The 24,011-nt window shown below is 40.8% G+C and overlaps 1 protein-coding gene across 1 annotated transcript in view; it reads right to left on the minus strand.

Moving 5' to 3' along the window:
- thsd7aa (thrombospondin, type I, domain containing 7Aa) overlaps positions 1-24,011 on the minus strand; it is a 207,665-nt gene that overhangs the window by 33,245 nt on the left and 150,409 nt on the right. The window contains 9 exon segments of the mRNA XM_073463190.1: positions 8,802-8,919; positions 9,006-9,121; positions 9,289-9,430; positions 10,538-10,691; positions 17,812-17,945; positions 18,255-18,260; positions 18,469-18,647; positions 22,221-22,487; positions 23,779-23,973. Coding sequence (XP_073319291.1) covers positions 8,802-8,919; positions 9,006-9,121; positions 9,289-9,430; positions 10,538-10,691; positions 17,812-17,945; positions 18,255-18,260; positions 18,469-18,647; positions 22,221-22,487; positions 23,779-23,973 — 1,311 coding nt within the window.

Consider the following 24,011-nt stretch of genomic DNA (forward strand, 5'->3'; position numbering starts at 1 on the left):
GAGTACAGGTATGAACCTGCAGTTTCACCTCCACATGCTGCCATCCAAACAGTCATCTCTCGGAGTTGTGGGAGTCCACTAAAGAAGACAACATTTTCTTGAGTCCACCATAGCCCTGCCATTGCCTAACCTGATAGTAACAGGGACCACCAGTTGGCGAGGAAGAGCTCTTAGGGAAGTCAACAGAATGGTTGAGCTTTTTTTGTCACCACCGGTGTGGGAGGTGTGGTTATGCCTTTGCTTACCACCCAAGCCAGTTTGAAATTTTAGCTTGAAAAATGACTAAAATGACTTAAAACAAATTCAGCACTCCTGATTTCTTCAATGATGTGCTCTCAAAACTGAGCATGCAGTCAAGGAGTTCATTCTGTACTGTCTTTGATGTTCCTTTAAACACAGTAGCACTCTGCAGATGTTCTTTTACTGCAGCATCTAGTGATGCTACAAAATCCACCAGTCCTCAGAAAACACTTGGATTTTCAGCGTGTTGTCTTTCATCATGGCCACGCATGGCTAGCTCATCAAGCTGAGCTCTACCAAACATGCCAAAATGCATAGCATTTTCCATGTGACTCTTAGCTTGTTCATGCCTTTTCACTTTTTATGCAAAGTGCTTTAAAGGTCCCATATTATGAAAAACACATTTTCTCTGGTCTCTACCTATATAAACTGGTCCTCCCTGAGCCTACCAACTGCCAGAATGAGGAAAGCAAACGAGTCCTGCATCGTCTCTGCAGCCCACCCACTGGTAAAACGGGGCTCCTACAGGCTGTTCAGATTCAGCTCCTGTCGTTACATAACAACAGGAGTGATTTGCATAGGCCGGCCTCCTCTGCACGAAAACACTCCCCCCTCTCCCCGGAGATATCCGAGAGGGGGGCGTTCATCCCCGAGGTGAAGTTCGGTGTGTCCAGCGGTAAGCTAGCAGTGTTTCGCAATGTTGTTGCTCAGAGCTAGACACGCAAATTGCTCTGCTGTTGGTTGTAAAAATCAACATAAGTGCCTATATTCTGTCCCAGCTACAGAAGAACAGAAGAGACAGTGGTTGCGTTTCATTTTTAACGACAACGTGCCAGCTACGGTTCCTGCAGAGCTGCCAAGCGTCACGCTTTGAGTGTGACAGTCACGCAATTTGACCCATTCTCACACCACACGCCACACTTGACATTTCTCACACCTATATTTCCCCATTCAATACTCTATATTTATTTTTTTCATGATAATAAACTTTGGTCCTCGCGGCATGCCGTAGTTCGAGTAACTCTGATTGACTGACTGAGATAACCAATCCCAGACCAATCCACCAGTCCTTTGTGCCTAAATCTAACCAACCACGGAAGGCACCACGCAATATAAACCAATCAGAAGCAACGTAAGACGGGTCTTGGCGTCTCTAACGATCTTTCACACACAACAGCGCCGACATTTAAAACCCACTCGAGGTTTTCCTGCTTGCTAGAAGACGGACGGTAGGTAACTACCCAATTTTGATCACACAAAATTATTGAAAATTGGTTCACTTTTTAAATATTTTTACTAGTTTGATGTTTACGTAGGACAAATGTTGCTCTTTTATCTGTATTAATAATACTATTATTATTATTAGACCCCCCTAAAGGAACCCACAGAGTCCCTGGAATCCACTTTGGCTGTGTCTGAAATCACCCCCTACTCACTATATAGTCCACTCAGGGTTCAAGGTGACTAGCATTAGGAGGCCACAGTGCAGGGAGAGCAGCTGGCATGGAGGTGAGGACATCAGTATTAAGGTATAAATCGACGTTAAAACAGGCCAAATCGACGTTTTAACAGGCCAAAATTTTTTCGACGCCGACCTATGGTCGGCGGCTTACTCTAAAGTCTCACTCTTGTCAATTTCTGAAACTTGGCAGCCCTGGTTCCTGTAAGTCTGTTTGTGTGTGCTAACCACTTCACATTGGACTGCTTCAGTAACGAGGGTCAGTACAAAGCTGGCTTTGCCTCGACACTGACCCTCGTAAAAGGATCAGTCCCAACCATACGGGACCCAGCAACTGCACCCGAGCCACAGGTAAGTGTCGCCACGTGTTGATAGTATTTACAGTTGCCTACGAGTATGGTGAAGTCAGCTTGAAATTGGCTAACTAGTTAGCTCCGCTTCGGTCTGCTATGCAATGGCATTTGAAGCGACTTTAATGTTAATAATATTACGAGGGAGCTTGGTTGTCACAGTAAAAAGTCTGGAAACATGTGCAGACTGGAGACAGAGACTATGCGAACAGTGTCCAAGAGTTTGGAGACTGTGTTGGAGACAAACACAGCTTTCGCTAGCTGTTTTTAGATGTTACCTGTTGCAGGTCAGTGGGGGATGGGAGCCAGGTGGTTGTGTTGGGGAGTGGGGAGTCTCTCATGCAATGGTGGACAACGTCATAGCTATACATCCACCGTAAACATTAGCGCATGCTACCGCTAGCATAAGCGGCATCCTCCCCCTGAGAGGGGCGTGTAGCAGGCAAGGCAGGCATTGACAGATGGAGCTCATTAGCATTTAAAGCTGCAGGCACAGAAACAGCCTGCTCTCAGTAGAGGTCACTTGAGCGACTTTTAGACGACTGAAATTCATTCACCACGGATGGGTTTGGGGCAATACATTTCGAATACAGTGTTGCTGGACCTCTGACAGCTGTGTGAAACTGATGAAAAACAGTATAATTTGGGACCTTTAAATCGGTCATACCTGACTGGATCCATGCTGGTTTGGTTCCTGCTGTTTGATGGGAACAGCCTCATGAAAAAGATGGGGTGTACTTCTTCCTCTGTCTTGTGCTTGTTGTTTTATTACGATGTCCGGCTGGTGGAGTCCCAGCTCTTTCACCTCTCAAACAGCATTGTTTTCAGCGACTTAAAGCTATAGTTGGTAATGTTGGAGAGCTAGCAAGATTTGAAAGTGGCATCTCCTCTAAGCTCCACCCCCTCCCATCTGTGCTCTGTCCAAAGCCACGCCCCCACAAACTTGAACGCACATCTGACAGTAGGAGTCAGCAGGGCAGGCTGGCTTACACCGACAGAGAAGCTAATGTTAGCATTGGGCTAATACGAGCTACAAAAGTAGCTAAGTTGGCTAACATTACATATTACATGAAAATAACAAATCCCCCCGAAGCAAAACAAATAATTACCTGTCCAACAGAAAGACAGCAACCTCTCATCACTTCTTAGGCCCTTGAGCTCCCTCAATTGTCTCCACCGTTCAAAAGCTGAACCGATGTTGACTCTGGTTTTCCCTCTGGCTTTATCCAAAGCCTTTTTCGTTGCAGCCTTTTCTGCCTCCGGCTTTCTTTTCTTAGCCTGTTTAGCGGGGCGAGCCGTTACAAGTAATGCTGGATGTGCTACTTTTGGCTGCATTTCTCTGCCATTGATCTCTCCTGCTAAATCGGTATGGAGTGTGCTGAATATTTCCGGCAAAGGTGACACGTGATGAGTGCAGGCAGGGAGGAGGGAGGGACAGAGGGGGGCGTGGGCAGGACGAGACATGAAGGCATCTGATTGGTTCTTTCCACTCGCACCGAGAGGCAGGGATTGGCCAGAGTTTTTACAGGCCTGCAGCTGCCACAGAGGTCTGATTTTTTTCGTTCCTTTTTCTGAACACGTATTGACTACTCTCAGGATGGAAGGACCATTTCACCCAGTATAACAAAAAGTGTTTCTGAACAGGATTACCAACTATAACTTTAACTGAACCTTCTTTCTCCATTTCGATCTATACTCTGCATCCCACCCTATGATACAAGGCTCCTCCAACTCTCTACAAACTTCTACATCATCTACTCCTACATCAGTTCCTTTTCGAGCTGTTTATCACAGCCTCGGGAAGGTGAAAGTCAGCGGACAGCAAGCTCCTATCTCTTGTATTACAGTGAGTGAAGTGTGCATGTACAACGTATAACGAGGAGCTATGGCCAAAGACTTTTGTGCCCGGGGCTGGAAATATGTCATCTCTCAGTAACTTTACACAACGTAGAATCTACGTTTTTATTGCAGATTAAACATGTTACTCACTAACTATAATATCTAGGTTGCTGATTTAAAAATATAAAGTCTTATTCAATGAAGGTCTATATGATTCTTCTTCATGTGGGACTGGTGGGGCGACCCCCAAGCATCCCTATTGACAAGCTGCCACTGCCGACAAGGGACCGATACTCATACCAGCCCCCCTTTTTTTACCACCAGAGTACAGCCAGAAAATATCAGCAAGCCTCAGTACACAACACAGCAAGAAAGCACACAAACACAGCAAAATCCAATGATCACCACAGTGTATTATACAGGAAGCGCAAAAGAATATACAGTGCAAAAAACCCACAAGCAATATTTCCTTCCCCACAACACTACAAGTCATTTTCTCAGTCTGTAGCTGTCTGTGTATTCCCCAATTCTAAAAAGAGTGAGGCCTCTTAACCAGCAGCGGTTCCTCATATGGGCAATAGGGGCAACTGCTCAGGGCGACATTTGTGGAGGGGTTGGCATGAGCGCCTGCAAAAATAGAAGGAAAAAAAGGTGAGGTTCGCCCAAGGAGTAATGCAAGCTAGGACCGCCACTGCTCTTGACCACACCACTCACTCTCTGTGTGTCTGGCGTTACCTCCACTACTCCAGTGCAGACGAGACAGCGGGTTCCTTGGATTAGATGGCCAGGTGTAACCATTCATTAATTCCGGGGTGTGTGTATGTGAGGTACACGTGTCCTTAAAGGAGCCAATCACCACAAGCTGTGTGAAGAAGCTGCCATGTTGGAACTTCATTGAAATGTAATGAAATATTACCGATGGCTACATTAAGAAATAGGTTATTAACTGGGAGTCTCCCTTGTGACCCTTTCTCTTGCTGTGCTCCTGATTGGTAATCTTCCAGTTTCAAAAGTGTTGTGGCACCTGGCAACCCCACCCCATAAGCAGAGGTGAGCATGTGAGAAAGGACCCTGCCTGACTTCCTGTGTCACTTGTCCCTGCACTTGCTGGACCCCCTCCGCTCTGCTAAGTTAGCTGCTGAAAATGGAGGACACAGGTGCCTAGAAGTAGAAATACCCTTTCAAATTTCAATCCATTTGGTGCGAGACCTTGCCTGATATCAGGAAAGTTTCCACATTCATATTCAGGATCGGTCATCTCAGTGGAGTGGTTCAAATGTCTGGACGGAGGCTAGACCCTTATTTGTCTCCTGTCTCACTTTTCCCCTTGCCTCTACTCAGCTGACTGTAGTCATTTTATCCTTCCTCTTCTTTTTGACAGTTGTCCTGCCAATTATTTGATCACTATTTTGAACATTATGTACGTTTTCTTTTTATTTATCTTACTGTGAGCTTGTGGTGTAGGGTTGCATGGGGGCAGGGGCATTAAGATACCCCAGAAAATCTCCCTTCTTTTCATAGCCTAATGATGACAGGTTTGCAACTGGGCAAATTACATCTGCAGATAGAGATCATGTGACTGAATGCTCCAGAACAGCCACAAAATGAAAGCCTGAACAGCAGCCAGCATCTTGGTCCTTCTCCTGTCAAGTTTGCTGTTAAAGAGTTACTGCAGTATGGGAAATTCTTAAAGGAGGACACACTCAACCTGTGTATTGTGCTGTGTTGTTCTGAAAGAGCTTTGTCAAATAACCCCAATGATGTAATCTCAGTTTTTTTTGCTCAGTTTTGGCTCAGAGACTACATTTTTAACAGAAGGTCTGCACTGGAACTTTGCTGGTTATGAAACAGTCTAAATTTAATACTGATGCCTCTATACAACCTCCATAAGCAAATGAGAACCATCAACAAAAATATTGGCTATTTCTGTATAGTTATTAGTTATTCTTAATATCTGACAGAGGATAGGATTCCAACTTATCCAGGTCATAAGTCATAAAATTAAAACAATTGTTTATGGTGGGGTGCTGAGGATGAATTGAGGAGTCTCACAGCCAGAGGAAAGAAGTCGCTCTGTAGCCTGGTAGTACGGCACAAAGACACATTTACGTTTCAACATCGTCATCTTTTATCAATGAGCCAATGCCCCAAAAATCAACAAAAGACGGATATGCCTTGTACTAATTTTAACTCAAAGTTAACTTAAGATTTCTCTGGAGCTTTTTACTGAATTTCAGAGCAAATTAAGTATTTCTCAAATGCCATGGGGTTATCCTCATTCATACTACCATAATGTTTTTAATATGATTAGAGCCCAACCAATTAATCTGCTGGCTGATTTAATCCTAATTAAGTACAGGGAATATGACTTGGTTTTTCTTAGAAATTATGTCCTTGCGCTGTTTATCCAGTAGAGCGTGCTCCAAGTTCATCCTTACCCAGCACAGTCTCTCAGTCACACTTACCTCACTGTCTCCTACGGTGTGGACCAGAAAGCAGAGAGCATAGTTTACCTTCACAGTAAGGTTATAACTAGTTTGTGAAATAATGACTCCATAAGTTTCCCATTTCAATTCGACCCACTTGTCCATGAGTCATGACGTGCTTTGTTGGGTAGGTCATGCTTATCTGTTTGTTATGTTAGCAAGGTAAGGTTAGGCTAACCTAGCTTAACATTAATACAGGCCAGCAGGGGAGAGGGGAGGGGGGACAAACGTGCTTAGTGCATGCATTGCTGGCCTGGGAGTAAATGAATAACGTAACGTTAACATAGTTTGTTTTTTTTTACATTGGATTAACTGATGTTATGTTGAAGGTTAACGTTTGATAACCTTAAGCAAAAAAAGACGTTTCTGGTCGGAGTTTGGTTCTTAATGACTTAATGGTTCAGAATGATAGAGAAAATGTAATGTTTAGAGGGCATCAGACAGGTGCATTTCAAATAATGTTTTGTGATAATTACTTATTACGTTGCTTATACACCTACCTATTACCTAAATGTAAAGATAATAATACATTCATCATTTGTAAATATAATATATTAGTGTTGCACGGTAAACCGATACTAGAAAGGTACCGCAGTACCCAGCCGTTAAAAACAATACTTTTTCAGGTTTTATTAGTGTCAGTACTTTATGAACTTTGTGCGACAGCGGGGCAGCGTGTCTGTGTGTGCAGCTTCTCTCTGCTTCCTCACTGCCTGAGCCAGAGTGGGCGGGCAGTCACAGAGCAGAGCGAGACAGACATGGCATGAGTGCTCCTGCCGACCGTCCTAGGCTTGTTGAAAAAGCAGACGCACGGAGCGAAATATGGAAATATTTCGCTTACATTGCCGACAGTAAGGGCAAGCCCACGGACACCACAAAGCCCGTCTGTAAACAATGCTTTAAATCCGTAATGACCAAGGGAGCCAACAAGTCCAACTTGGCGAAACATCTAGCTGACAGACATGCAGACTTGTTCAAAGAGTTCAAAGAGCTGCAGGTTAGCGATAGATAACATAAATATCCCCCGGATGTAAGTCAAGCGAGTTTTTTTTGTGACAAGCTAACTTTTTTCACCATCAGAGTTGCACGAGGCAGTCAGGGGTAAAGCTAACTGTTTAACAGTCCGATGTGGTTCCACATAACAAACATGTTCTGGTTTTCATATGTCCATGTTCTGTGACAAACAGCTGCATAATCATTTCATTGTTGTTATAACAGGTTAAGTAGCTATAAAGCTCAGCAGCTTTTACAAAAATATATATTTTTATTTTGACTTTTTAAGTTTAAGTGTTTTAATTAATAAAAAGAAATAAATCATTTTAAGTTCCACATTCTGTCATCTAATATTTTATTCCATTACTTTTGATGATGTTTTAGTTTTCCGCCGTGGTATCGTTTCAGTATCGGTATCGAGATATTTTAGGCAGGTATTGTACCAAAGTCATAATTTTGGTATCGTGACAACACTATAATATATTCATGTAGACATGCCTTGCAGTAAGAAAAATGTCTGAGTTTCAAAATACTCATGTAACTTTAGACATAATAATAATCATAATCATAATAATATATATATTATGTGTTTGAACTATATTAAGGGATCAAAAAATAAGTTATTGGTTTTTATACATTTAAAAAAAAAAATAACAATGTAATTGGCTGACATATCACTTATCAGAATGTTTTACTCCCTAATATCGATATCGGGCCCTAAATATGAAGCTTCTGTTGAGGTTTAAGTTCATTCTTGACCTTGGAAACAGCAGCACAGCAGCAGCTGTTCTGGAGCTTTTGATCAAATCACAATTTTCCTCAGTGGATGAAAGTATTAGAATTATAGGTGTTCAAATTTCCACATTTCTGACCACTTTAGTACCAAACCAAATTGTTGGAATACTCTTGAATGCTTTTTACTACTGTTTCCTGCAAGAGACTATTACAGTGTCTTCTTATCAAACCAGACAATGATCAGTTGTTCTAGATATGTAAAGGATTCCAGTGAAACACAACAGCTGCAACATTAGGTCACATGAACTGGCAAATAACTGATTGGAGTCGTGTCACCCTGCATCAGGAACCTGCCCCAGAGAAAATTGATCAAGTTAATCCAGCAACTTAGCCAAGACTGTGCTGTAAGAAGACGTGTTCTGCATTACACCATGATGGGGGAAATGGTTGTTATCATCAAAGAATATCACAGTTGACTTTATCTAATGTCACACAGAATAAAATTACCCTGTGGCTGCATATTGTATTCTCACCTGCATGACATTGCGTCAGAGTTGGACACAAACTGAAACCCACATTTTCAGGGGATGCAGATGCATTAATTTGTTCTGAGACACTTCACCCTCAACATGACCAAGAGTTAGGTTACAGTCGCATGGAAACACTGCAATGACTAGAACTATAAGCATATTACAGTACCGGCCAGCCCACAGGTGTGGGTGCACTCAGACCATGGTGACCAATCAGATAGTTGGCAGTTGACAGGACATTCCACCACACAGGAAGCATTCATCTGCCACTTCCTCTCAAGGCCCAGCTGCAAGAGAAAAGAGGGTGCTATTTACTCGGTATTTCTCAAAGAAAAGTATAGGTGGCTTTAACAGGAAATGCTACACTACCCACCTCTTTGCAGAACTTGAGGTCAACAGATTTGCCATCGCTCCGCACACAGTCCAGCATGCGTGTTTTGATGCCATTTCCACACACTGCTCTGTCACTGAGTCGACAGGTGCTCCAATCTGCAGGGAGATTTCATCAGCAAGAACAACATACAGAGTCACTCAACCTCACGCACCAACAACATTAATGAATTATTTATTGGACTCCTACTCCAATGCATGACTTTATGTTCTCCTGTAATTTCTGCTGATAATTGCATGTAGTTAACACTCGCTCTCAGTCTCACCGGTGATGTTGTAGGAGTAATGGAAGCAGTTGCTGTTGAGTTTGCAGGGCTCTGTCTCTTTAGTCGGAGGACATTTCTTCTCCTCTCCAGGCTGGCGAAGCGGGTAAGAACTCCTCTCCCGAGTAGTGTTTCCAGTGCACGGCTGAGAAGCAGAAAAAGGAACCATGACTTCATCCATACTGTTATAGCATCAGCATACATGACAAGCAAACGGCCTGTGTTTATGTCCTTATGCACTTTTTAAAAAATGGTCATAACATTTCACCTAAAATTCTAAGGTTATTTGTTTCCTGCTGTGTGCCTGCTCATGCTGGTGTGGAGTTTTAATGACATGTCTGCATAGCAACTCCAAACAACAGGTCACAACCCCAATAAAGATCTGCTTGTGATCTAAACCATAGATATACCATAAAGATATACCATAGATCAGTGTTTTTTAAACATGGTCGTCGGGGCCCCCTGCCCTGCATGTTTTCGATGTTTTCCTGCTCTAACACACCTGATTCAAATGATCAGCTCGTCATCAAGCTCTGCTGAAGCCTGATAATGACCCATTCTTTTGAATCAGGTGTGTTGGGGCTGGGGAACATCTAAGACAAGCATGGCAGGGGGTCACACAGATGAGGATTGTGCCACAGGACTACCAAACAAAGCCAAAACAAAGACAGAAAAATGTGACAAGGAATATCTTGCCCTTGCCTTGACCAGTACAATAGTGGGTAATGAAGAAAGACCACAGTGTGTTGTGTGTCCCAAAATAATAGAAATTAAGGAAAGGTCAAGTGTCCAGGACCACAAAATTGCCATAAATTTAGTAAGCTATCTGCAGGATTTCAATTCAATCTTTGTCTCTAGTAAAATGAATTTCTGCCTGTTTGATCACCAAACAAAAGCAACAGATGGCTTGCATCAGTTTCATAATACTTCCCACAAATAAACAGGCGTAGAAATTGAGTTCAGTTTACTTTTTCTCCATGATGACTACACATGACAGTGACAGCTGCTTCATGGTGACCTACTAGTGAATATGCTTTTCGTATACTGTGATGATATTGTCCCTGGTTTGATCCTGGCTGGGTACTTTTGTTGCATTTCAACTGCCATCTCACTGTTCTTGTTTCCTGTCATCTATCCACGAGAGGCAAAATTGCCTAAAAAATACTCACAGTCTGATGACTATCTACCTCTTTTGCAAACATAAACCACTGTATGGAGGAGAAGCATAGTAATATAAGGTAATGCATCTTACCAGTGGACATGGGCTCCAGGCTCCCCAGTCTGATAACACACAGTCCTCAGGACAGGGCAGCTGGCTGTTGCGGGCCCCCAGAGGCATATCTTCTGGATCACACAGGTAGTCCTCCGCCTGCTCAGAGGGCCCATCTATAGTGTTCAGCATACATCTGGACAAAAAGGGGTTGCGATATGTCAGTCTATTTCCACAACACCCCATTACTGACCAATACTCTCTATTTATGGACGAATAAATGATAATCTATTAAAATACTTTACATGTAGCAAGTGAGCAAACAGGAAATAAACCAAAGTCCTAATTTAATGTTCGATAGATAGACAAACTTAAAAAAAGTTGTGTAATGTAAGTAGAGGATGGTAATTTGTAACACCCACCCCTAGAAGGCTTTTATGAAAGTAAGGGTCATCTTGATGCATTTGGAGAGGAAGTTTCAGAGCCTTATTGTAAAGAAATTCAATAGATTTAATCACAGACTGATTGGCCTGGACCAGGTAGTGGAACAATAGGACATATGTAAGAATACCATTGAATTTAGAAACTGCAAGACATCATCTTAAAACAGCCCAAATCATTTTACAGATGATTTTAACAGGACATTCTAATTTAACTAAGAATCTAAAAATGTCCCTAAATACTCTGTTATTTACTTAATTAGCACACCGTGAAGGACCTATTTGTAATTCCCAGCCACCTACTTCAATCGAATGGGAGGCAGTATTTCCCTCCTTTTCAATGTTTAGTTCAAATCCTAACCCACATTTGAGTAAAGCTGGCACAAAAGCCAACCCATCAGGTTGGAATGTTTTATTTCAGCTGTTGTCAACCCAAAAGGCCTTTCATATTTTTCCATTTATTATGAAATTTACAAAATTATCAATGCAATAGTGAGACACTAAAATGCCATGTTATGGAAGCCCAGGTTGCTTTGACTTTGATTTGCTTCACCTTGTCCGTATTGTTGGGTCTGGTGTCTCTCATCTTGCTCTTGACAATACCCCATAGATTCTTTATGGGGTTCAGGCTTGAAATATCTCACTTTATGTGTAATGGATCTAGAATATATGAAAGTTTCCCCTTTTGAATTAAATTACTGAAAAAAATTAACTTTTCCATGATATTCTAATTTTATGAGATACAGCTGTTGGTCTTTTGAAAATGTGACCAAATCTGCTGGGTCAAAAATATACATGCAACAACTTGAACGATCAATTTTGGTGATTATAGAAAGTTGTTTCAATCAAATTTGCTTTGTAGCATGGCCCCTTAACTTCTTCTTAGTGATTATGATTGATAACGGCTAAGTACTTTTTTGGGCCAGTTATAATAGGGCTTGTTTGATACAGCCACTAGACTCAGCCACAAACACTACAATGGGAAAGTAGCTCAGCATTGATCTGAAAGAGTGCATTATTGATTTGAACAAGTCAGGAAAGTCAATTTGAGCCTTTTCAAAGCAGTTACAGGTCCCAAGATCAACGGTGCAAACAATTGTTTTTTTAAGTATAAAGTGCATTGCACAGTTGTGTCACTGACACGATCAGGAAGAAAACACGAACTATCACCTGCTGCTGAGAGAAAACTGGTCAGGATGGTCAAGAGTCAACCAAAAACCACCAAAAGGCAAGTCTGTGTCTGTGTCAGTGTCCACAGTCACATGCATTTTGCATCACCATAGGCTGAGAGGCCACAATGACCAGCAATATATTTTGAGCCGAGAAGGAGTTAAGGTGGTGCGGCACTGCTGCAACCCGGACTCTCGTCTGTGGTACAGTTTTATGTTGTTTCTATGCTTCTTTTTTAATTTCTATTTTAAACTACATGTTTTTAATCTAAAGACTGTGTGCGTGTGTATGTTGGTGAAATGACGATCCTGGCAAAACTTTTACTTTTTGAACCTTGCCAAACATCTCAAGGAGGAAACAGCCTGTCATACACCAGAGTTGCACTACTGGCTGTACACGTTGTGCTGCGGGAGACTCGCCATCCCCCGATCTCCCTGTGGCCATACAACCCCCAGCCCTGAGGAGACGTATTCGGAGAAGGGGAGAGAGAGGAGGAATCTGGCAGCGTCTCCACTGGAGAGACAACAGCCCGCCTCTACCTTCCATGATTCTCAGCAACGTGAGGTCTTTAAGAAGGAAAATGGATGAGCTATGGATCAACACTACAGCCTGCTATGAGTACAGTGAGTCATCTATACTGAGACAGTTTTTACTGAGACATGGCTACATCGTGATGTTCCTGACTCCTTGTGTGAGTTGGAGGGTTTTTCTCTTATTCGCTCTGACAGGAGTGAAGCTTCGGGGAAAGACAGAGATGGGGGCATCTGTGTTCTTATCAATAACAAATGGTGCAGACAACATACAAGACTATTTGTAACCCTGACGTTGAACTCATGTGTTTGAGTTTGAATCCCCTGTACCTTCCCAGAGAGTTTGGGAACATCATCATCTGTTCCGTGTATGTCCTATCCAGCGGGAACACTGCAAGTGCAGCTGCTCACATCACTGACTGTGTTCACCGGGAATTACTACGCACTCCTGAGGCAACCACTTTTCATCTTAGGGGACTTAAATAACTGCAAACTGAAACTGTCACTCCCAGGTTTCCAACAATACATCAAATGTGAGACAAAAGGGGAGAGAGCATTAGATAAGTGCTATGGTAATGTGAACAGTGCTTATGTGAGTAGAACCAAACCCTGCTGTCAAACTTTGACCATAATACAGTGCACCTTATCACCACACCAAATGTTCTCAAATGCAGCAAACCACAAACCAAGACTGTAAAGGTCTGAACTAGTGACAGCACAGAGTCCCTCAAAGGATACTTTCTCTCCACTGAAGGGAGGATCTTTCATGAGATGGATGTGAACAATGCAACTGAGACAGTTACTAATTACATACAATTCTGTATGGACAATGTGATACCTCAGAAAGAAGTAACTGTGTATCCCAACAACAAAACAAATACAACTAAAGAGGTTATACACTGTATCAACCGCAAGAAACAGGCATTTAAGAAACGGGACATAGCACAACTGAAAATTGTGGGATACAATGAAGGCAGTCACCAACATGACTCCAGCTAAAAAATGTCTCAGTACCTCTGATGACCTGCAAAAAGCAAACGAACTGAATGACTTTAATCTGAGATTTGAAATTCAGGACTTCACCGAAGGAAGGGATGTTTCAGAGATAATTTCTTTTACTGAGCAGGGTGCAAAGGCTGGTAATAGACCCACATAAGGTCCAATCACTTTTTACTTTTCATGATAACTGCCATTAATAAGTAACTTGTTATATTCCTGCCTTACCTACTGAGAAAAATAACGCATCAGAGTACTTTAGAGTCAACAAAAATTACGGTAAAACCCCTTTGCGACTCATTGCTCATGTTGGTTTATATTGCCCAGATGGCGTGTAGCCAACTGTACATGTACCTTTGAACATACTGACTCTACCATCATTTGTAGCCTTCTTTACAGCCCACGATCATTAACTCTGCAGCCTAATAATAGGAATGACAGACGCAATATAACATTTACAGCTCTTTATTTTTCTAACAATCTGACAGTGAACTGGGCAGAGGCATACAGTATAGGCACAGCTGTTTCATAACAATACAACACAGGCTCTGATAACCTTGTATACAATGTTTAAAAATGCAACTAATGAACCCATAAACTATGAGTGCTTACATAGAAATGATAAAAGCACAAATTTACACTAACTAAAAGCCAGCCGTTGCTGTTTCGGAGCTGTAGCACCACCGGTATCTTTCTCCTCCCCAGTGTTGTGGAGCTGTGTTTAGCCTGCAGATGCTTCTTCAAATTTGAAGCAGAGCTCTTCGCAGCTGACAAGCGCTTATCCTTCAGGCACAACCTGCATTTCACCATGATGTTGTTCTTGTCCTTTTTGCCCAAAAATTTAAAATAATGGGAATATTTCCACAAAGTTAATGCTGTCCTCTCTGCCATCTCGCTACACTGAATTAGCTAGCTACACATGTGCACTGACACAACTGTAGGTTTACCTTCTGCTGGCACGCAACCTGAACGAAACAGAAACAGTGCCGATGCTTCAGGGATTTTATTTTATTTTAAACTAAATAACGTATTACTTTAATTGCAGAACTAATGTGTTTGCCAGTTAACTTAATTTGCCACTGGCCGAACAACACAAAACGTTCAAAGTCTTCGGGAAAAACGCAAGCTTGTATAAAACTGGTAGCAAAGTTAGAATAGACTCAGTTGGCGTTGAAACTTGGTTGTCAAATTAAGAAAAATAAAAGCTTGCACGCAAAACAAAAAGGCAAATAATAAGTATATGAGAACAAATGAGAGTAAGACACTCAGTAAAACAAAAGAGATGAAACTAAAAAGAAGTGGAAAAGAAAGAAGCACGAAGAGAAAGAACAGAAGAAAAGCGGACGGCATAAAGATTGCAAGAAAAAAGCCAAAGGGGAAGAAAGAGCACAGAACATGAGTTTCCTGTTGATTTTATGTTTGGAGGAAACAGGTGTGTCATTGGTCGGTCAACGAGTCTCCTCCTTTCATTGTCTGAGAGGGCAACTGTTGAAACTTTAAATTATTAAAACACAGAGATTAATGTGCTATAAATGCATATAAGTCATGCACCATGACCCACTGAAATAGCAAAAATAAGCAGTATGTCAACTGGGAGTATTTAAACAAAAAAAGAAAGGAGCAAAGAAACAAAATTTTTATACGAGTGAATTCCTCTTTTAGGGAAATTGTCGTGAAGAACGTTAACTTCATGCAAATAACTGTTAAACAAAAGGGTAAATAATTCCTAACTATATTGCTAAATAAATCGGAATTCTACAACATTTCCTTTAATTAATTGTAATAAGATATGTTCTGGTTACTCAGTCTATGTACGCGTCAATGTAGAAGCAATTATTCATACATGGTCAATAGATGGAAGTATTGTCACAGCTTAGAAATGCAATGAAAACCTTAAATGTTATAGTGCATCTGTCATTCCAATTATTAGGCTGCAGAGTTAATGATTGTGGGCCGTAAAGAAGGCTACAAAATGACAGTAGAGTCATACATTCAAAGGTACATCTACAATTGGCTACACACCATCTGGACAATATAAGTCGCAAAGAGGTTTTACCGTAATTTTTGGAAATCTTGAAGTACTCAGTAACGTAACAAGTTACTTTTTAATGACAGTAATCTTGTAACATAAGTTACTTTTAAAAGTAACGTTACCCAACACTGGTAATCAGACAATACACAGAAAATAGTGTTGGACCTGACACACAGTCTTCACCAAGAGTTCCAGCTTTTACCTTATTGTTAAAAGATTCAGGGTTTCCAAATGCATGCTGAACCATTATAAACATTCATGTCCATTAGCTCCTCAACACCAATATGTAATGTAGGCTAGAAGTTGGCTATTAGGGATGTGCAATGTTGCCACTGTGCAATATGTGTAAGGGTATAGTGCAATATGTCGCCATTGTCAGCGGATGTGTATGTATGTCTGTATACATATAAACTGTTATGTGTTTTTGGGACAATACAGCATATCTTATCTTAAGGTGAGACCTTTAATCCCCAGAACACCATACCTATTGTCAAGTATGGTGGGTGTAGTATTATGCTGTGGGGCTGTTTTGCTGCCATTGGATCCGGTGCTTTAAAGAAAGTAAATGGAATAATGAAGAACGGAGGATAATCTCCAAATTCTTCGGGAAGACTTGAAATCATCAGCCAGAAGATTGGATCTTGGGCACATGAATGTAGGTTTTGTTACATTGTGCTGAAGAAACAAGTCTGTGCCAGGAAGCCAGCAATTTACTTGTACTTCAACGAATTAAAAATCTGGTTAAAAATTCAGCCAGAGGCCGACCAGAAGTTTGTCGATATGAAAATGACTGTATGTATATTTTTGGTCACATTTTCAGAAGACCTATAATACATTCATTATTGAACCAAACTTCATGAATGTTTTTGTGAGAAAGTAGTATGTGTTCTACTCATTCCATCACAGAAACATGAGAGCTGTAGAAATCATTGTAGCTGAAGACCGCCATGATATACTATGTTATTTACAAGTGTATGTAAACTTTTTGTCACACCGCGGTGAGGTTTGTCTTGTCTTGGGTTTTGTCTCGTAACTTCCTGTTTTATTTTGAAACCTAACTCTCCTCTCGTTTCAGGTCACTTGCCCTTCCTCATGTGTCACCGGTCTGATTGTCTCACCTGAGCCCTGATTGTTTCCACCTGCTCCCCAATTCCCTCATGTGCTTATAGTCTGCGTTCTCCCTTTGTCTTGTGCCAGAGTGTTTGTGTTCGTCCCGCACCCCAGCCCTCGTCCACAGCCTAGATCCAAGCCACGAAATTTGCGAGTTTGTATTCTTTTACTTTTCCTCTTAAATGAGTGACTTTTCGTTTGATAATCCTTTTTCAGAGTATTCATAGATAATTTCATAGCCTGTTGTTTGCCTCCAGTGGAGTGCCTCTTTTGTTTCATTCGTTTTCATAGGTAGTCGATAGCGTAGATTTTGTTTTTAGCCTTTTTTCTTTTTCCTCCGATTGGAGTGATTTTTTGTTATAAGTTTTTACAGCCGTATGTGCCAGTGTAGTTTAGTTCCTTGTACTTTTTCTGTGCCTCGTTAAGAGTGAGTTTTTGTTTCATTAGTCTTTTTCTTTGAGGTCGTTTTTGCCTCGAGTTTATTGTAGTTTTGTTTCTTGTTTTATAGCCCACAGATAAGATTGTTTCATAGCCTGTTTGTTTGTCACCTGGTTTAAGAGCTCAAGTGAAGATATCAAATCTCAAATAAACACCTGCTCATATTGCTCTAAATTTGCTCCTGAGTCCTCTTTCCTTGTCCAGGCCCGACACTTTTGACCACCACTGTATGTACGTATTTATGTAAAGTATGTATGTATTTTTGTTTTGTCTCATATGTATGACAAGGATGGGTTCACAATGAAATGATACAAATCTGTTTAAGAGATAATTATAACAGTTTTGAGTCAGGCTGTCCTCGGTCATCATTGATGTTTGATGCAAAGTGCATTCTGGGATACTCTACCCACAGTCTACACAAGTGATATAGGATAAACACGTATGGGTGTTTGGAACTTAAATGACTAAATGCAGACTCTGAATTAAATATTGTGTGACTGATGACATTACAATAGCCCATGAGAACACAAGAATAGACAAGAATACAGATTGAGGAATGCCTTGGGTCAGGCGCTGTAGACATGGTTTGTCTCATCTTACCTGACTTTCCTGGTCTGAACACCTTCACCACAGTTATCCCTCAGGTCTACATTGCTGACCCTCCACACACTCCAGGGTTCCGCCACCCAGACATACTGGCCACAGTCACTGAGGCACGGCACCACCTCATACACCTGACACATATAAACACAGCAGTTACTTGCCTGAGCTTGAGCAGGAAATACAACAAAGTGAAAACTGAATATTGTTTATGTCTTTAAGCTCTGGGGCTGATCTGCAGTTATGAGCAAGAATATTTATTGAAATTACCGATGATTCCTGGGATTGAAATCCAATCTATAATAGACTATTACTTATTGGACTTTTTCTATAAAAAAAAAAAGTTTTGACTAAAAAAAAAAGGGGAAAATATTTCAGGAAAAGGAAAGACCAAGTTCTGAAATAATTACCACAGATAGATGTAAATAAAAATGTGTACTTACCTGAGCCTGTGGATGGAATCCATTCATCAAAGAAGAGAAAAGAGTGACAAAAGAAAGAGTCATTCAGACAATTGTACTCAGGAATCAGACAGAAAAATATATTTAATGTGATAGTATTATCAAAAGTGACAAACAAGCAACCTCAAACAGACAAACAATACATTGTAATCTTTTGTTGAAACATTAACAAAGTTTTAAGTGAGACCTCTCTCACCTGGTTGACATGGTCCAGTTTAGGACATGGTCTTCCCCCATTGTATGGCTTTTCTCTGAGCCACTTGGAGCGAACTTTGACCCCGCTACCACAGGACTTGCTGCAGCGTGACCAGTTTGACCACTCACTCAGTTTGCAGTCAGATGGACAGGGGATGATGCAAGCCTCCTCAATGTACCCTGTAACCAATCACATAATAACAGAAAAGCTTCAATACAGATCCATGATCCACTACAGACGAGGAAAGACCAGAACTGTCAATGAAATGTTACCAGTGCTGGAAATGTTTGGGTATTTTTGTGAGGATGCAACATTGTCTTTATTTGGTTTTCTTTCATTGGTGCAGAAATGGACACATCAAGCATTTAAGCTAGAGTTTGGAATTGTTTTTAGACTGTTGTTGTAGATGGGGCCTAAAACCAATTCCTGAGTTACACCAATTGTACATTGTTCCTGTACAGTGCATTTTTAACTTTGATATGCTGCATCCTATTAGATAAATACGAAAACATCCACACCAATGCTCTTGATGAATAATTTAATTTAGATACCAAATTATAAATTTAAACAAATCACAAATCAAAACTAAATCAGATCTCTGCTTCGTGGGTGGAGTGGCATGTCCGCATGTTGTGGCCAGTCCATGGTGCAAAATAGAGGAATAGAATAGGAACAGTGGACATTTTCCAGTGAATAACCAGTTTTTACCTGGCTGGACCATGTGGTGATAACACTATGGCACAAGCAATCAGCACTGATTGCTCTAGACCCAGGCAGGTATTGCAACAATCATTACTGTAACAGCAATAACATGAAAAAAACACCATAGATGTTAATTGAAAATGTCTGTCTGCTAGGTATTCCCTCAGCTAATTCCAGTCAGCGATCTTGACCTCTCGGCGGTATCTGTGGTGCTGGTGCCTTTTGAAAAATGTTTTATGCAAATGTAGGACAAACAATATGACTTGCTGAACAGTCAATTGGACGCCAGTGTTTTGGATTAACGAGCAACCCCGTTTGCATTAACCAGCAGAAAGCTGCTGGAGCTGGTGAGCTCTGGAGGAGACAACTGTGGGCAGAGCCTGGAGGAATAAACACCCGGAGTCGAGGAGAGCACAGTTTATTTGGTTAACTTTTGGGATTAAAAAGATTTATATTCACTATTACTTCTCAACTTGTCTACAGTAACAAGCTGCCAAAATCATACCGTAACGGTAATATTTGACTGCTGAATGGAGAGAAAATGTACTTTACTTCATGAACGTACAGTCATGAGATGGAAAAAGAATACACTGCAGGATAAAGGTCCGGAGTCTCTGGTGAACTTCATCACAGGCATAACTGAACACAAACACACTTGGTGCCTGCTGTCAGCATGTTTTTTCTTCAGGAGATATTTATCCGGTTGCGCAAACATGGAAGTGGCATGGTGTGTAAAAACATCAATAAACACTTAATTTCAAGTAGTAACAGATTTCTGGACATAGTCACTGTAATAATATTTCCAAAATCCTATTAGAAACGCACTTTAGTATTTCTCTTTAGTGCTCAAAGTAGGCCAATACTTTAAGATGGTGACGATATATTACTGTAACATGTTACTTTTGTAGCAAGTTACCTCCAACACTGCCTACAAATTAGCTCTATATGTGTGTCTATTAACACGAGTTAGATTGAAAGCAAAAATGTACTCTAAAGGTTGTCAAAAGGAAATAAGGGAAATGTAAACACACTACAAATGTAATTGCAGGATCTAAAATTGCTGTATGAGAGCATCCAAGGTAGGATTTTTGACTGCATATTGATCTAACCTGTTGTGAGGACATGTAAGGGAGATAAGAGATAAGAAGGGTAAGAAAGTTCAACAGTTGGACTTTCTTATCAAATACAGAACTCCCAGCAAAATCACCAGCCTTGCTGCCAATCCTCAGGAATGAAAGCATTCTTGCTGTTACTCGTTGGTGCTGATTCCAGATTCACCCATATAGATCTTTATGACTTATGTCATAAACAAACCTAGCACCACTAATCTCCAGCTGTAGCCAGAGGGCAAATATCAACAGGAAGGACCGAGCAATTACAATGTTATTCTTATAATACTCTCTGGCCAATCAAAGACTCCTGAATCAGAGAGAAAGCAAGCAGCAGAACCAACACTGAGTCCACTATATTTTCACAGTTACAGCCAGTTACCATCAAGCAGCCCCATATTGGGAGGAAGGCTTTGAATCACAATGGTTTCTCAATGAGCAAACACAGACACACTCATTCCCCCGAGTGCTTTGATGTGCTCTGTATTTTCCCAGGACTAAGATGCAGAATACAACAGCACTTTGATTCTTAATTCCCTTTTCTCCTTTTACTGGAATATACTGGGGAATGTTAATACAGCTTACCGCAAAGTGGCCTGACAGATTTGGACTGCTGGCAGCAAATAGATGCCCAGATACCCCTGACTGATTGTAGAATTTACACAGGAGATTTGATAAAAGGATACACTGATAAGTGACCCTCAGCTGGATCAAATGTGATCAGCCTAAAAGGTTGATTGATCCCAAGGATGGCTTGTTGAAGAACAGTTGTTGCCTACTTTACTTATTTTAGCGAGTTAATACTCGCTTAAATAATTCTCTTTTGCATAGAGCCTACAGCATGAATAAAAATAAGATAACAGATCCTGAAATGGGTCAAGGTAGGAAACCATCAATTCTCTCCACTGTCTCATTTGAAGTCCACATTTCAAGATGCATTAAATCTTCATATCTGTACTAAAATAGGTTGTTTGTCACTGCCGTCCAAAACAGCCCATATGAGCCCCACAAAATAGATACATATGATAATTGATCTGGGGACAATAGAATTTTTTTTAGGATGAACAGAGTTCTTGCCTGGGAAGAAAGTATGTGTACGGTATGAATAACCGTTGCTTAGCAAGTTAAATAATGAACCGAACGCTGATTACAGTCTCATGCTGTTACTACAGTTATCTTTTTCTATCTGTAGTGCTGTGTAGTTGCGATTTTTTATTAGATTTTAAACTATATATCCTTTTTTTCTAAAAATAAAAATAATTTGCATCACCACCTTATTGTATTATGCTAATTTACTTCAATTTAACAACATTTCAATGATAAAATAACTTCAATTTATGATAATCTTTTATGAATCCTGTCCAAATAATTGTTCATTTCTCTGAGGGAATCATCAGCTGTCTTTGATTGACAGCTGCCCCATGACATGGTGCCCCTCGCACAGTAAGGCCAGCCTCCAGGATGAACAGAACAATTGTTTCATGTGGGATACCTACTGTTTTTTGTGGGAAGCTTGTCTATTCTGTGGAGTGTTTGATTTAACTGAATTTAATTTTAAATTTCCAAGAGGAAAATGTGTCATTTGATCTTCCAAAAGACACATAATCTCACTTGAAACAGGAAAAGTGGGTTAGACAAAGTCATATTCACCAGGTGTTGGCATTCAGATGGTCAGTGATCCCTGCTAGTTCCATTTTGCCTAGACATGTAATACATGTAGATTGTTCATTTCAAACATTTCTGACAGAAAGATAATATTCAAAGAAACAGGATTTCCTTGTTTCTTTGAGTTTAATTTACCACTGGACGTTAATTAATTGTCAGCATTTTGAGGTAAACTTCCTGATTTTTGATCAGTGTTTTTCCATGTATTTTTGATTACTGTAGCTGGTTCTAAAACACAAGAAAAGTTAGTGGGTTACTTAAGAATGGGAATCTCACCATGGCTGTTACAGCGAGAGGTCTCCACAATGCGGTTGTCCTGGTCATAGCATACCATGGCCTGGTAACGATATCCTTGGCCACACTCCTTGATGTCACCTTGGACCCTCATGCCCAGTTGACCCTCCATACGGCCACCCTCAGGGAGAACACAGTCAGACCAGTTGCCCAGAGGCTGGGCATTGTATTTGTTACATGGGCAGTACTGGGTCTCACTTAAGGGATACACCTGGTGGTTTTTACACTGGTCCCGCTTTTTGCTCTTCCCTGAAAAAAAAAACATATTAAATGTAATTGAAAAATTTTTTGCCGTACCATGGAACCCTCAGCTGATACACTGAGGCTGCTCAAGAGCTGCTCGGTCGAAGCCTGCTTGGATTTGCAGTTTTCTGTGGCAATGTAGGAGTTTAGATGAAACTAGAAAAGTCAAGTTCTGAAGAACTTGTAGTTGTGAATGCTGGCTGTTGAAAAGCTGACACTGTAAAATCTTTGAATAATAATAATAATAGTGTGTGTGCCACTGTGTGTTTTAAACTGCACTTAAACTTAGCAAATCTGTCTCTGTCTTGGCCCAATTGTTATCGGTTGCTATGGTGATGGCACACACTGTGAAATGTTTGTGTGTTTATTGTCAGAAATGTGGCTAGTGGAGCAGTTGTGGATGTGTTTGCCTGCCTCCAAATATTTTTCCTCTCATATTAATGGGACTTAATCAACAGTTGGTGAGCGCTCATCATGTAATTTCAAAGCCCACTGAGCCAAAAGTATTGGTCCACAAATTTTCCTTCAAGCTGATGTCATCATTTTGCTGCTTGAGTGAACATTGTGGGAATGGGAGCAAGCTGAAGTAAAGGGTTTAGTATTTTTTTTCTCCTCTGTGCTGTCAGTTGAGTCCTCCACTCTGACTCTCAACATTCTGCCCCATACACACCAATGCAAAACTCTGAAAATGTCATGAAAATTACGAAATTTTGAACTGTGACGTGAATGTCATGAAAAGTTAAATTGATGTGAGAAAGTCCTAGTCTTTTAGAATGTTTGAAAGTTTGAATGGAGTTTCTATATGAATGTATGAAGGAGTGAGAGGTGTTTGAGAATTAGTGGGTTTGAAGGAATTTCTACTTGACTTACATTATAACTAAGATATAACTAAGTTTCAAAGAAAGTTGAATATTTTGAATATCCAAAGTTTGAATGGAGTTTCTATCTGGAAGCCTGAGCGAGTAATGAAAAAATGTCAAAATGTGGGATTTTTGAACATTCCATCCATCTGCGTGAATGGGGCAAAAATGTCCGTAAAACATTAAATATCTCTGAAATTATGAATGATATCAATGAGGTAAGCCTCAATCCCACTTGAGATGAATATTTGATGTTTGAATGGAGTGAATATGTTCATTCAAGCATTCACAACCAATTAAAGAACAGTTTTGAGCCCTCTAAGTCAATTTAAAACATATAAAATGTAAAATCTCCTAATCAGTTTTTGACATCCTTTAATGAATCTTACTCCAAGGGCAATCTGGACATTGCCTACAAGTTAAAGTCTGTCACTCACCAACTAGCATCCTTTTGCGGGTCCTGACGCCCACACAATCGACTGTGCAGGGGGAGAACTTGGACCAAATGCTGAGTTGACAGTCTTCCTGGCAGGGTAGCTGGCAGGGCTGTGTGATAGGCGGCATGGAGCTGGCAAACTTAAGACAAGCCTCAATGTCTGCCTGCCCACCATCCTGCTTCCGGCATGAAACAGCTATAGGGGAAAGAAGCAAATTGAGTTTTTATGAGGAT

Source organism: Pagrus major, chromosome 3 (genome assembly GCF_040436345.1).
Source record: "Pagrus major chromosome 3, Pma_NU_1.0".
In the NCBI taxonomy this organism is placed as follows: Eukaryota; Metazoa; Chordata; class Actinopteri; order Spariformes; family Sparidae; genus Pagrus; species Pagrus major.